Source organism: Abramis brama, assembly GCF_963993115.1.
Source record: "Abramis brama genome assembly, chromosome: 7".
Lineage (NCBI taxonomy): Eukaryota > Metazoa > Chordata > Actinopteri > Cypriniformes > Leuciscidae > Abramis > Abramis brama.
This window is the reverse complement of record NC_139969.1, coordinates 7,464,299-7,477,216: the sequence shown is the minus strand read 5'-3', so window position 1 is coordinate 7,477,216 and position 12,918 is coordinate 7,464,299. Positions and strand designations below refer to the sequence as shown.

At 36.7% G+C, this 12,918-nt stretch overlaps 1 protein-coding gene across 2 annotated transcripts; it reads right to left on the bottom strand.

The window, feature by feature from the left end:
- Positions 1 to 303: 303 nt before the first annotated feature.
- Positions 304 to 12,703, bottom strand: LOC311086736 (uncharacterized protein). 2 transcript variants are annotated; one of them, XM_084119765.1, is made up of 3 exons: positions 12,648 to 12,703; positions 8,383 to 8,480; positions 304 to 8,239 (listed from the first exon to the last, which is right to left on the bottom strand). In XM_084119765.1, exons 2-3 carry the CDS (start codon positions 8,474 to 8,476, stop codon positions 4,443 to 4,445), a joined length of 3,891 nt encoding a protein of 1,296 aa, XP_083975891.1. In that variant the 5' UTR covers positions 8,477 to 8,480; positions 12,648 to 12,703; the 3' UTR covers positions 304 to 4,442. The 2 variants fall into 2 exon arrangements, with proteins under 2 accessions (XP_083975891.1, XP_083975890.1); XM_084119764.1 differs by having other exon boundaries at positions 8,383 to 8,476.
- Between the last annotated feature and the right edge of the window lie 215 nt (positions 12,704 to 12,918).

Genomic DNA, 12,918 nt, shown 5'->3' with positions numbered 1-12,918 from the left:
AATAAATAATGGACAAATGGAGTCTTTAAACGCCCCAGATATGAAGTTATTCGCTGTCAAAGTGACGCCAAAATGAATGGGAGTCAATGGGATGCTAACAGCAGGTGGGGGTCCGCTAGCCAATGGCGGCGCCCGGGGATACCTTCAAAATAATATGAAACCCTGACCCCCTGGAGAAAACCCACGAATATACCGCAAACCCAGACGACGTACTGAAGGGAAATGAAAATTGAGCGGAAGTACGTAGGAGGGCGGAGCCAGGCTACCTTTTATAAGGTTTATTTTTTCTTTTCTTATGATAATTATGTATTTAATTAATTCACCATGGAGGGTAGGCTACAGAATATCATTACCTGTCAATCTGACATACAGAGTTGTAAAGGTTGTGCCATAGTCTATTTTTATTTTTCATACTTGTTTTTACTGGACTACATTGCAATATTTCGTTTTTCTGGAATTATATATTGTAATAAAAAAAGATTGATGTACATGAATTGTTCAGGAAATCAAATGTTAAATAACACTAAACGATAAATATTACTAATCTTTGTTAAAGCTACAAAAGTGATCTTCTCGTTGTCTTTTGTTGTTTGATTAACACGAATGACAGACAGTCATAATGCGTAATGGCAAAAATTTTGGACATTGTTTACAAGTCGCAGTCCGTGTTCAGGACCTGGATTTTGCAAAACAGGCTTCAGGCAAATTTAAACTTCACAAAGGTTTAAAAAAGTAAAATCATGAATTGACAATTAAAGGCAGGGTAGGTAGGAATGGTCTAAAAAACTTCTTTTTCAAATTTGTTTAAACTTTATGTTCATATCAATACATAATTAAAATGTAAGTACTCTGAAAAAGAAAGTATAAAAATCGAGTGTCTGTAGACCTCTCAGGACTGTTTTAAAGACAGTTCATTATTTCCATTCACTCCACCCCCTCCCTTCTGGGCTCCTTCCAAAGCCACGCCCCCAAAACACATGAACGCGCGACTCCAACCGCTGAGCTGAAGACGCATTATTTACCTGAGACAAGCAGAGAGGAAGGAGCACAGTGCATGTAGTGACATCATGTCAGAATCACATGTAATAAAAAAATCTAACGCTAATTGCTTATGAATATAAACAAATAAGATGTATTTTAGTACTCACTATCAAGCTAGCATATTGATATTGGTAAATTTAAAATATATATTTTTTGATTCGCTAACGAGCTAGTTATATAAGCTAAAAACAGGTTGCATTGATACACTTTTTTACATTACCATCAGTTATATTGTGATGAAGATGAATTTCGTGTAAGATTCATAACATATATGGTGTTCTGCATGTAGGGGTGGGAGATATTGACAAAAATGAATATCTCGATATTTTTTTCCAATATCTAGATATAGATATTCAGGCGATATTTTTGCCATCCTTCAAAGAAATGTGAGCAAACTGGCAAAGAAGGTCCAGTTGGTCTTTTGACTTGCTGCATTTGACCTATATTATTCTAGGCTATAGAAAAAACAATAAAGGAGCTAACTAAACAGAATCTGTGGCACCCCCTACTTTTTCCACTTACAAAAAAAAAAAAAAAAAAAAAAAACTTAACTAGGCACTTCTTGCAACAGTGATTATTAAATCAAACAACAATATTGTTGATGATCAATTCAAAGTAAAAAAAAATTAACATTTTCAAAACGGTATAAATCCATTCATTTTTCCCCCAAAACGCTATAAATCCATCTTTTTTTTTTTTTTTTCTAAATTTATGGTTTGTCTTTTTAAAAAAGTTTTTGTCTTTTATTTTTCGTGTTTGCATTTATGAGGAAAAAACAATATTACTTGACAGTTCTCCATTATGGACGCGAGCGCTCTGAAAGCTGCACTGAGACTTTCAAACTTTAACAGAGACCTCAAAACAGAAAGCACAAAGCCTTTCTTTAAAACGAATTTCGTTTTGTATTAATTGTATCTTAATTTTAATATTTTTTTTTTTCATTAATTCATTAATATTTTCATTCCTGCATTAAATACATAAAGTAAATATAGGCTATCAATCACAACATAAGGTGCTTGAACTGGAGATTATATCATCGTGAACCGAACCGTAGCCTCGCCTCACAGGCCTAAAAAATGTGGAATATATTTACAGAAATCTGGTTCTAAACAAAACCATCCAAAACAAAATAAAACTATGTAGCCTAAATGTGCATTTCTCCGGTGCATGCGTTCACTAGCCTACTGCGAAGATCGCGAGTCAAATATCGTCAACTTCATCTTTGCAGCCGACACAGAAATTAATAAACAATTAAAATGTCTTATTGCAATATTTTACACATTCATAATCATTACTTTTGCTGGTTCTTTGAGGCAGCTTTTTAGGTTTATGGCGTTTTGGAAAAGAGCTCTTCACGTACAAACACCGTTTCACCAAGGCACAGCAGCCCTTCAGCACATAAGAACAAAAAGAGAAAAAGCACGGACTTACTAATTACGAAACTTTGATGTGGTTGAACAGCTGAAACAGTCACAAATTCCTCTGCAACTCAAACATTCGAAGGAAGAGAACAGCATTACAGTTTTCAGCGCGTCCTCCTTTGATTGCTGTGTTGTGACTGGAAAAGTGCATGCAGGAGCACATGCGCAAAATGTAGGTTTGTAAAATGTCCTTTTGTAAAATAAAAATAATTTTAGGGCGAAGCAGAGGAGGTCGTGCAAGAGGCCGTGGCGTGCAACTAGGGTCCGAGGAAGTAGAGGCTGAGGACGGGGTGGTCGCTGGAAAGCTACGCTGATATTGACACGCGTTTTATTTCTTTGTTTATCCAAAGACTTTTTGTTCATTACCTTTTCTTGTACTGTCTTCTTTTTTTTGCCTTGTTTGCCTTCACTAACTGCATGCCGGTAATGTGAATTTTGATTGCTCTTTCTCTGCCATTGTTTTGCTATTCCTAGGTTCAGTGCCTCTCGAATTCCTCAAATCAAACGTGCGCGCGGCCGCGCGCAAGTGGGCAGATCCCGTGGCAAAAGGGTTGTTGCCATGGTTGCGAGAGAGAGTGACAGTCGCCTAAGCCAATCCTTTGATTCGTCCCGAATCGAAATAATGAGCTGTGTTTAATACAGATTAAACGGTCTAGAGTCACTTGATTTTTATACTCTTTTTTTCAGAGTACTTACATTTTAATTATGTATTGATATATATAGAAAGTTTTAACAAATTTGGATCTTTTTTTTTTTTTATAGTCCTACCTACCCTGCCTTTAAGTTAAACAGTCAAGTTCTTTTTATTAATTCAGAGTTGAGAAAATAACTTTTTAAAAACAATATTACTACTAATAAAAATTATTATGATCATTTTAAAATCCATAAGTAGAATTAATTATAATACAATTGCTGATAACTTTTGAACAGTAGTAAATTGTCAGGGAATTGGGAAATTTTCACATGCGCATTGCGGCAATACAGTATAAGCTCTACCATAAGAAAAATCCATATTCCTTAATTTCAAAATGTTTTATGCCATACTAATACAACTTATAGTTTCTTAAAACTCATAATTTCTTGAAAACAAAGGAAGTGCTTGAAACCTACATTGTTTTTATAGTATTTCATAGTATTTCACAATATCAAAATGTTTGCATGATTTCACAAGACTAAACACAAAAATGAAGGTTTTTTTTTTACATTTATACTTTTCAGAAGCTTTTATCCAATTTAAGCAATGCAATTTATATAGCATTTAAGCTATAAAAAACAAAAACAAAAAAACCCCTGCTAATTTCTGTCACGATACACACACAGGGGAAGACAGATCCAAGTCCAGTTATTTATTAGGTTAATCTGTACTCACAACAGTCCAGGCAAAGGTCAAAAATCCAACAAAGCAGTCCAAGGTACAAGACACAAACAAGAACACAGACATCAAGTGTGGTGACATATAACAAGGACTCCGTGACAGACACTAAACAGGCAGGGTATTTAAACACATAAACTAACGATCATGATGGGGAACAGCTGGGTGCAAAGAACAGTGATGAGAGCAGACAAGGATTGTGGGAAATGCGGTTCCTAATGTGACAGACACCTTGGGGGAAGGAGGACATCTAGTGGTGACCCAGGGAACTCAAACCAGACACTGTGACATATTTCATGCATTCTCTGGAGCCATTATTACTGTGTTGCTAGCACTATGCTCTACCAGTTGAGCTACAGTACATGATTGTTGTAGAATCTTGAGAAATTTGACATTGCATCATTGTTAAACACACATATTAAAAGCATAAAATAACTCTTAAATTCAGTATTCTTGATGTTAAATGATTATTGATTTATACGTGAAAGAAGCATTGATGTTTGTTAAGTAACATTTTGTTAAGCAAATTTTCAATTTTCCTAAATCTTTTTGAACTAATCAGCCTTTTATTTTGTTTAGGACATCTCCTGTCCCTCAAGGCAAGCACTTCAATCCTTTTGATCAGATGTTTTCTGTTTGCTCTGTGACTGAAAGGCACTAAAAGCTTCCTTAATTTTCATAATTTTCATGGCAACAGTTTGCATTCGCTTCTCTCTCTCCTCCATAATGCGGCGCTCTGTTTCGAGCAAATTTTCTCCTTTAGCAATCTTTTCCAGAATAAGAGTTTCTTGTTTCATTTTCTCGAGTCCAACAACCCGGTCCTCAAAGCCAGGACTTTTCTCCTCTTTCTCAGTTTTGATCAGGATTTCGAGATAATCGGCTGTGGAGAGAGATTTTGGCTTCAATGCAATTTCATCCAGTCTTCTTAGGCAATCAGAGGACAGTTTGATCAACTTCCTTAGTTTTTCCTCAATTCCATAGAGTTCCTCTTCAAGTGCATCAAGTATTTGCTTAGAGTCCATAAACTTTCCTTTTGCTTTCATGAAGTTGTCTTTCAGCTCTTTAATAGTTTTTTTCTCTATTTTTGTTTCATACGTCCATATGAAATGTTCCTTAGAATGAGCAGAGTAAGGGCAGTTTTCAGGGCAGATAATGCAGTGTCCACCCTTCATCACTGCACAAGTTTGCACAGAATCTTCCGCAGGCAGGAAACAGTTGGAGTGACATGTGAAGAAGCAGTTGTTGCAATTCATGGTAAAACAGTTTACAGGGGTTCTGACTGCTTTCATCACCTCTACATCTTGCTCAAAATCCTCATTTTGTTCCATGTTATCGCTCTGATTTTCCAAACATTGTTTGAATTTTTTTATCTCACTCATTTTAGAGAGACCTGCAGTTATTTGAGGGGTCAGACTTTTCATGGCTTTCTCAAGGCGCTCTCGTTCCTCCAAGACCTTTATAGTCATCGTCAGATCTTTACTTTCAATGGCCCCCAATGCCTTGAAAAAAGCCTTCATCTGTTTGAAGGTTTTGTCCCAGACAAGCTTGGTCAGTTTATCATCATCATCATCATCATCATCATCATCATTATCATCTGAATCATTGTTAGAGGTTGTAGGCTCTTCTACTTTTTTGTCTGCATACAGAGCTGAATTGTTGAAACTGAAATGGGTGGGTTGTCCCTTTGCATTCTTTTGACAGGGTAGATCTGCTGCTTTGATGGCTTCTAGAACTGGGATGTTTTTACTGTCTGCAAATGTCACCAAAATTATGATGTTCTCTGCAATGTCTTTGCCAAAAATGGACAGTATGGAGTCAAAGATGTATCTCTGATTGGCACTCAGGCGGGCAAGAGAGGCCTGGACAACAAAGCAAACGGCATCAATGTGATCAATTCCCAAAGGGCTACAAAGAAAGCTTTTGATCTGCTCTGTAACCAGTTTATCATGTGCAATACCTCTTGTATCCCCAAATCCGGGTGTATCTATGATTGTGAGGGAATAGGGAATTTGAAAGCCAGGCTGATTGTACAGCTCAAAAGATGAGACATTATATGTCTGACTCTCAGCCTGTGAGCGATTGGTCACTTCATTGATTAGTTTGAAGCGATATGAATCCTGCCACTTTACGCCCAGTATGGAATTGATCATCACATTAACCAGCGTGGTTTTTCCTGCACCCGTTGGTCCCACAAGAAGGATAACTTTGTTTTTCACATCCTCAACCTTTCTTCCAAAGACATACTGATTAAAACTAACAGTCTCTGCCATTTTTTTGTGTAGTGTCAGTGTATGTATTGATGGATTGCCCTTTTTTAATCGTGAAGATTGATTCAAGAACAACCCGCTCCCATCCTTATTTGATTGTTTCTCCTTAAAACTGGCTGAAAACACAGTTTCAGGGCTGGAGAGACTCTCTCCATCATTTCCACAGTTTGCAAAAACTCTGATTTTGTAATCTGTGTCTTGTTTCAGTCCCTGAAGAGTGCACTCCCTGTTTGTAGATTTCACAGACTTCCATGGCTTTTCACTTTCCAGATCCTTCGTGCATTCTCTGAATTCCAACATGTATCCAATGACCAGAACATCTTCTCCCACAGATGTAGGAACATCCCAGACTACAGTTGCAGACTCTGATTCTACTTGTTTCACTATAGGTGCTCCAGGAGGAGCACATGGACGAGTCCTGAAGAATGATGTTGTGTCACTAGTCAGACTTACTCCTGGACGACACACCGCCTTACAGTTGAAACGATATTCTTTATGTGGTTGTATCTGCTTGACTGTGACATGATCAGAAACCCCATCAGTAAACACATCTGTCCATTCAGGGCTCTGCGCAGACTGATATGAAATGCAGTACGAGTTCACACAACTAACACCGTGTTCAGGAGGTTTGATTTGCAGATGTATGCAGTCATGCTCAGCACTCAAGAAGACTGGTTTTGGAGGTTTTGAGGGGAGCTCGTACTGTGAGCTTATGAGTCTCCCCCTTTCATAAACATGAATTGAAGAGGCAGTGATGAGTTCATCCGGGATTGATGCAATGCAGAATTCAGTGTTCTTTCTTCCTTTATTGGCTTCTTTGAAATCTAGGAAGGACTGTATGTTTTCCCTGGTCAGTGTAGTTACATTTCCTGAGGAAAACCATTTTTCTGTCTTTTTTGAGGAGTCTTGATCATAACTCACTTGCTCTCCATTGTTACGCGATTGTTTTTTCAGGTAATTCTCCAGGTCTGAAAAGTACAGTTCCTTTTCATTTAAGGAGGAAAGTGCAAAAGCTATCACATAGTTATTGGATGCTTTCAAGACAACCTTGTCCAAGTCATTGCTGGATGAAAGAACGGGGACTTCTTTCATGATTTCGAGGTAAGATCTAATGACATTCATCTCTCGCTCTCGCTCATTGAGATACTTGTGTACCAGAGCACCCTGAAACGGGGATCTTTCTTTGTCATTAAGAGCATCAACAAGTTCTTGTTCTTCTTTTCCTCCACCCCTTATTGATGGAAGAAGCCTGCAGAGATGTTTTTGAAAAACTATTTTGTACTCTGAACAGAGGTCCTTAAATTTTCTGATTTTAGTTTTGATTTCAGGGAATTGAATGGCGACATTGTCCCTCATCAGGTCTTGACACTGAATGTCACAATTATCCAGTTCATCCATGATCCGTTGGGCACGTCGTACTAGGCTTACACTGATCTCCCTGACTAACTGAGCAGCTGTTGAATCTAGTTTTTTCAGAGGGTAAAGCCATACGGTCATGGGCACAGCATTCTCTCCATGTTCTCCCAACAGTTTTGGCAGCTCTGAGTACACCTTGATGGCATCTACATAGGAAACTGGATTGTTTTCCAGAGCAAAATCTCCATGAAAAGTGCAGCTGAATTTGTTAATTTTCTCTTTTTCTGATTCACTCATTTTTAAAGATGCTTCACCTTCAATTGATATTGAAGGTATATTTTTGATTGTTGCATGCAGGTGTCCTTGTATATCTTGATGATTTTCATTGGATGAAACTTCACGGTCAAAAATAAAGAACGCTTGAGCTCCATACAATAGAGCCGTAACAACATGTGTGGCCGAGCCCTCCTGAAATACGTTGCTATGCTTTATGTTCCCTGCTCCAAGATGCTCCATAGTTAACTGCTCAAAGCGTGCCGTTGACCGATACTGTAAGGTGACTCGAGATTGATGTTTGGACTTCTTCTTGTCATTTAAATAGCTAGCTGACCCTTTCACACTAACTAATCCACCCAGAAAACTGGCTTCAAGAGATGCAGAAATATTCAAAGCTTCTACTTTGTCTTCACTTGAATCTGAGGCAATGATTTTGAAGTCAGTGTTTGGCTGTGGCCGTACATTGATATTCTTCTGAAGCATCTCAGCATCCCAAAGAGTTATTCCTTGGGATAAATTGTATATAAATCATTAGTTACCCCAAAGATAAATCATAAAATCTAACAAAGTAATAAATTAGACCATTTTGATTGTTTCATCCCCAGTGTCATCTCTTTCCTCCCCAGTGTGTTTGTGTACTTTATATTACCTGGAATGAGGACATCTCTTCGGCAGTCATAAAGCATTCCCAACTGAAAAGGTCGGCCAAGACAAGCCAATTCAATGGTTTCAGCGTCAGACATCTTTCTAGTGAAAAAGTCTTGGATTATATATATATATATATATATTTGTAAATAGAAAAGTGTACAACATTTGACTGAAAAAAAATATTGCATTAGAAACAAAACAGCATTCATTGGGCCATCCTCAAATATGGGTAAATTAATCTTGAGACAGTGCTGGTAAAAAGTAGCTGACAGCTTTAATATATTTAGTGCTGTAACTATAACTATCTATATCTATATTGTAATTATAAAATTACATTTAAAAATAAATGAATTAATCGTATCATGAAATAAGATTTTGGTAATCCAATGCCTATCCCAACCTGTTCAGAACAAAGAGCTAAAGCCCCCACAGTCCGGGTACAGGACCTGGTTGAAACACTCATGCATCTAGCTGGCAGAGTGCCAAAACTGATGCGGGGATAATATATCACAGGGAGTGTTAATAATGAAGCAACAAGGGTATATTGCTGCCCACGGGCATTCATAACAATGTCCACAGCGAGGAGCGCGCAGCGGCGAGGAGCGAGCAGAACAGAGTGATTCTTTTTTAGTTCTTTAGTTCATTCCTACTTCCATAGGAATTAATTGAAAACGCTCGCTCTGCTTCACTTGGCTCTGCTTTTCTTTACAGTAAAATACTGTTCTCAAGGATTCATCCAACCCTGTTTAAAAATAATCCAATACTGCCCTCTTTTGGATATACTATATATTCAGTCGGTAGTATTATTTTATACAGAAATAAATTATTTATAATTCAGATGAGAATAAAGTTAGTGTTAATTAAAATTGTAAGGAAAACAAATATATTGATCTGAAATCTACTATCATTTGCTGCAAATAGGTTGACTATTTTATTATTTTATTTTATTCGAACAGTGGAAACATAAAAACATAGGCTACTCCGTCATTTTGTAATAGGCCTACCTGATTTTGAACACAAGAGGGCAGTCTATCTAGGGCTATCTATGTATGGCTTTTTTTTTTTTTACTAAATAGCGCATTTTGGCTGTTTTTAAACTTTATACATAATTCTTGAATTGAAAAAACTGAATAAACCCAAAACTGGGTTTAGTTCTGATATTTGTATTATTTTATATAGAAATAAATGGTGTATAATTTCATTTTTAGAAGATATGAAGCTTTTACTGTTTCCTTTTTTGACATTATTTAATCCCTTGCCATAGCAAAACCGTTTGAGATATTTATTATCCGTTCACAATTTAGCATCTTTAATGTATTTTGATCATGTTGAAAAAGTTTGGTGGGAATAAAATAAACCACTTAAGAGGAGTGGGTAAAAATTCAGAGGCCGATTTTGAAAATAAATCCACATTCAAACCAAAATATCTGACTTCCTGTTGCTCGGAGCTAATGACTGTAAATTAGAAAGTTGTCTGGCTCGATGAGACCAATATACGCACTGATTTTTGTAACTGTACATAAAACTAACCCCCCCACTTTTGACAAAAGCATTTTGAAAGTGACACACTTCCTGCTGCCAGTTGGTGGCGCTATAACTTTGACTCACAATAGTTACATCCATCTGATCAGCCTCTTACCACGTACACACTGCTGAAGTTTCATCAAGATCAGTTAACGTATGCAGAAGTTATATCACTTCGTGTTTCTCTTTTCTCGCCATAAATTAATTTCCTCGCCACGGCCAAACCGTTCGAGATATCAAAAATCCGTCCACAATTTAGCATCCACAATGTCTTTACTTCATGCTGACCGAGTTTGGAGGCAATTGAAAGAATTGCCTCGGAGTACATCAAATTCCAGAGCAAGCGTTCTCCAAACAACCCATAATAGCCAACTTCCTGTTGGGCTGGCGTAAAACTTGACAGAGGGAAAGTTGTTCAGTCCGATAAGATCTATATGTGTACCGAGATTCATACTAATTCATGCAAGCGTGTTTGATATATGGACCATGTTTTCAGACCCCCTTCAAGGCTCAATGAGAACCATATACATAACGATTTTTGTGACTCTACTTAAAACTAAGCCCCCATTTTTGACTAAAGGTGGCGCTACTGAGCCACCACGCCCGTTTCTGAAACTTTGCACATGTCTACTGGCTAATAAATGTGATGTGTCTGTCGAGTTTCATCCAATTTCAAGTATGTTAAGAGTCTCAAAAGCATCTGAAAAGAATATTAAAGTTTGATGCGTTGTCACGGCAACAGTATCTAAGATATCAATAAACCTTTCACAGGTCTACATCTGCCGTGTATCTACATTATACACATAAAGTTTGAAGCAAATCGGGTAAAAATAAGAGAGTGATTTCAAAGCATTTTGAAAGTGACAAACTTCCTGCTGCCAGTTGGTGGCACTATAACTTTGACTCACAATAGTCACATCCATGTGATTGGCCTCTTACAACGAACACACTTCTGAAGTTTCATCAAGATCAGTTAATGTATGCTGAAGTTATAACACACTTCCTGTTTCCATTATTCCCATAAATTTCTTTATGCAGCTAACAACCTCAAACAGGTGCATCTAATTTAGGATAATAAATGGAGTGGAGGTGGACATTTTAAAGGCAGACTAACAGGTCTTTGAGGGTCAGAATTCTAGCAGATAGACAGGTGTTCAAATACTTATTTGCAGCTGTATCATACAAATAAATAGTTAAAAAATCATATTGTGATTTCTGGATTTTTTTTTTTAGATTATGTCTCTCACAGTGGACATGCACCTACGATGACAATTTCAGACCCCTCCATGATTTCCAAGTGGGAGAACTTGCAAAATAGCAGGGTGTTCAAATACTTATTTTCCTCACTGTGTGTATATGTGTATATATATATATATACATATATATATATATATATATATATATATATATATATATATATATATATATATATATATATTAGTGCTGTCAAAGATAACGCGTTAAAAGCACATTCATGGAAAATCATATTAACGGCAGTAATCTTTTTAACGCGCGATTAACGCAGCGCGTATTTTCTGTTTGACCCGTGGCCTAACCAGTTGGAGAAATGGAGATACACAGTGTTGCCAACTTAGCGACATTGCACACCCATTTAGCGATTTTTTCCCTTCAAAAAAGCGCCCAAACCTTATTTAGTTTATGAGAATCGCCGGTACTGCTCTCCCAGCACGCGTGCGCACCTTTCTCTCTCTCTCTCTCTCTCTCTCTCTGCGTCTCGCGCTGCAGAGAGGAGCAGCGCTTTAATTCAGTTAAACACAGATATTATGTTGCTTCTCTAATTTTACATGCAAGTATAGCCAAAATCACAGCACAGATATTGTCTTTATCTTATGTGTATTTGATTTCATCAGACGACGGCTCGATTATCAGGATTTTTGTGCAGATTAACATCTTGGAAGAGCTGCCCTGTCATACAAAAATCTAAACATGTTTGTGTTAGTAAATTGCTCAGTGCTAAGAAAGAGAAGTAATGGGAACCTGGTATTTCTTTGTTCTTTCTTCATGTGTCTAATAGACATGAACAAGTTCTTTGAAAAAACATCTATGACCTTTGAAACATGTCTCATCTTCGTGCTCTATGTTGACTAAGGTTTCAATAATAAACATACATTTGCATAAAGCATCCATATCCATGCCCATGTTGATTAGAGTATCACAAACTTGAAAAGTGTTAATTTAAGGCACATTTAGAACAAATAAAAAATGTGCGATTAATCACGAGGTAACTCATGACAATCATGCGATTAATCACGATAAAAAAATTTAATCGATTGACAGCCCTAATATATATATATATATATATATATATATATATATATATATATATATATATATATATATATCCACAACAATCTTCCACAACATATTTGTATTAATATTAACTTCTGGTATAATCTGCAATACAGTTATGAAGCACACTATGAAATATGAAGCTTTTGTTTTGGCCAACAGATATTGTAATTCATTTAATTGAATAGTATTACAGCATTTAAAACACACCTGACAGCTTGGCCTGACCTGACATTTATGAAAAATTATGGCATACTTTGAACACACTTCGATGGTGTGGTTCAAATATTATAATATATTTTACTTTTGTCTGAAAACTGGTTTTATTATGTTCACTTGTTTACCTATCAGCTATTACAAATAATTATAATACCAGAATTTTGGTTTGGAGGAAAGAATTGAAAAAAATATATTTTAATTTGAGCAACATACCTTTTCCCCCTGCTATATTACTCCAGAATGATTTGTCCCCTTCGAGTTTAGACACTGTTAATTTACATTAAACACTGTGGTTTTATAGAGTGAATCAGGGCCACTCCTTGCAACACTGTGATTGGAAAGGCAACAAGTCACATCCCATTCACATGAACTCACATAGCAAAATTCTATCAAAGAAATGGGATCCTTCATTGTCAAATGTCACTCCACCTGGTATATCATCAGAAGAACCTCATTAAGATATATGGTGTCTCAAAGTCCATGA

Excerpts from the sequence above, each read along its gene's own strand:
- LOC311086736 (XM_084119765.1), bottom strand. The coding sequence starts at position 8,476 with ATGTCTGACGCTGAAACCATTGAATTGGCTTGTCTTGGCCGACCTTTT. Across the intron at positions 8,240-8,382 it reads AAGAGATGTCCTCATTCCAG|GAATAACTCTTTGGGATGCT; the intron begins GTAATATAAAGT and ends ATTTATCCCAAG.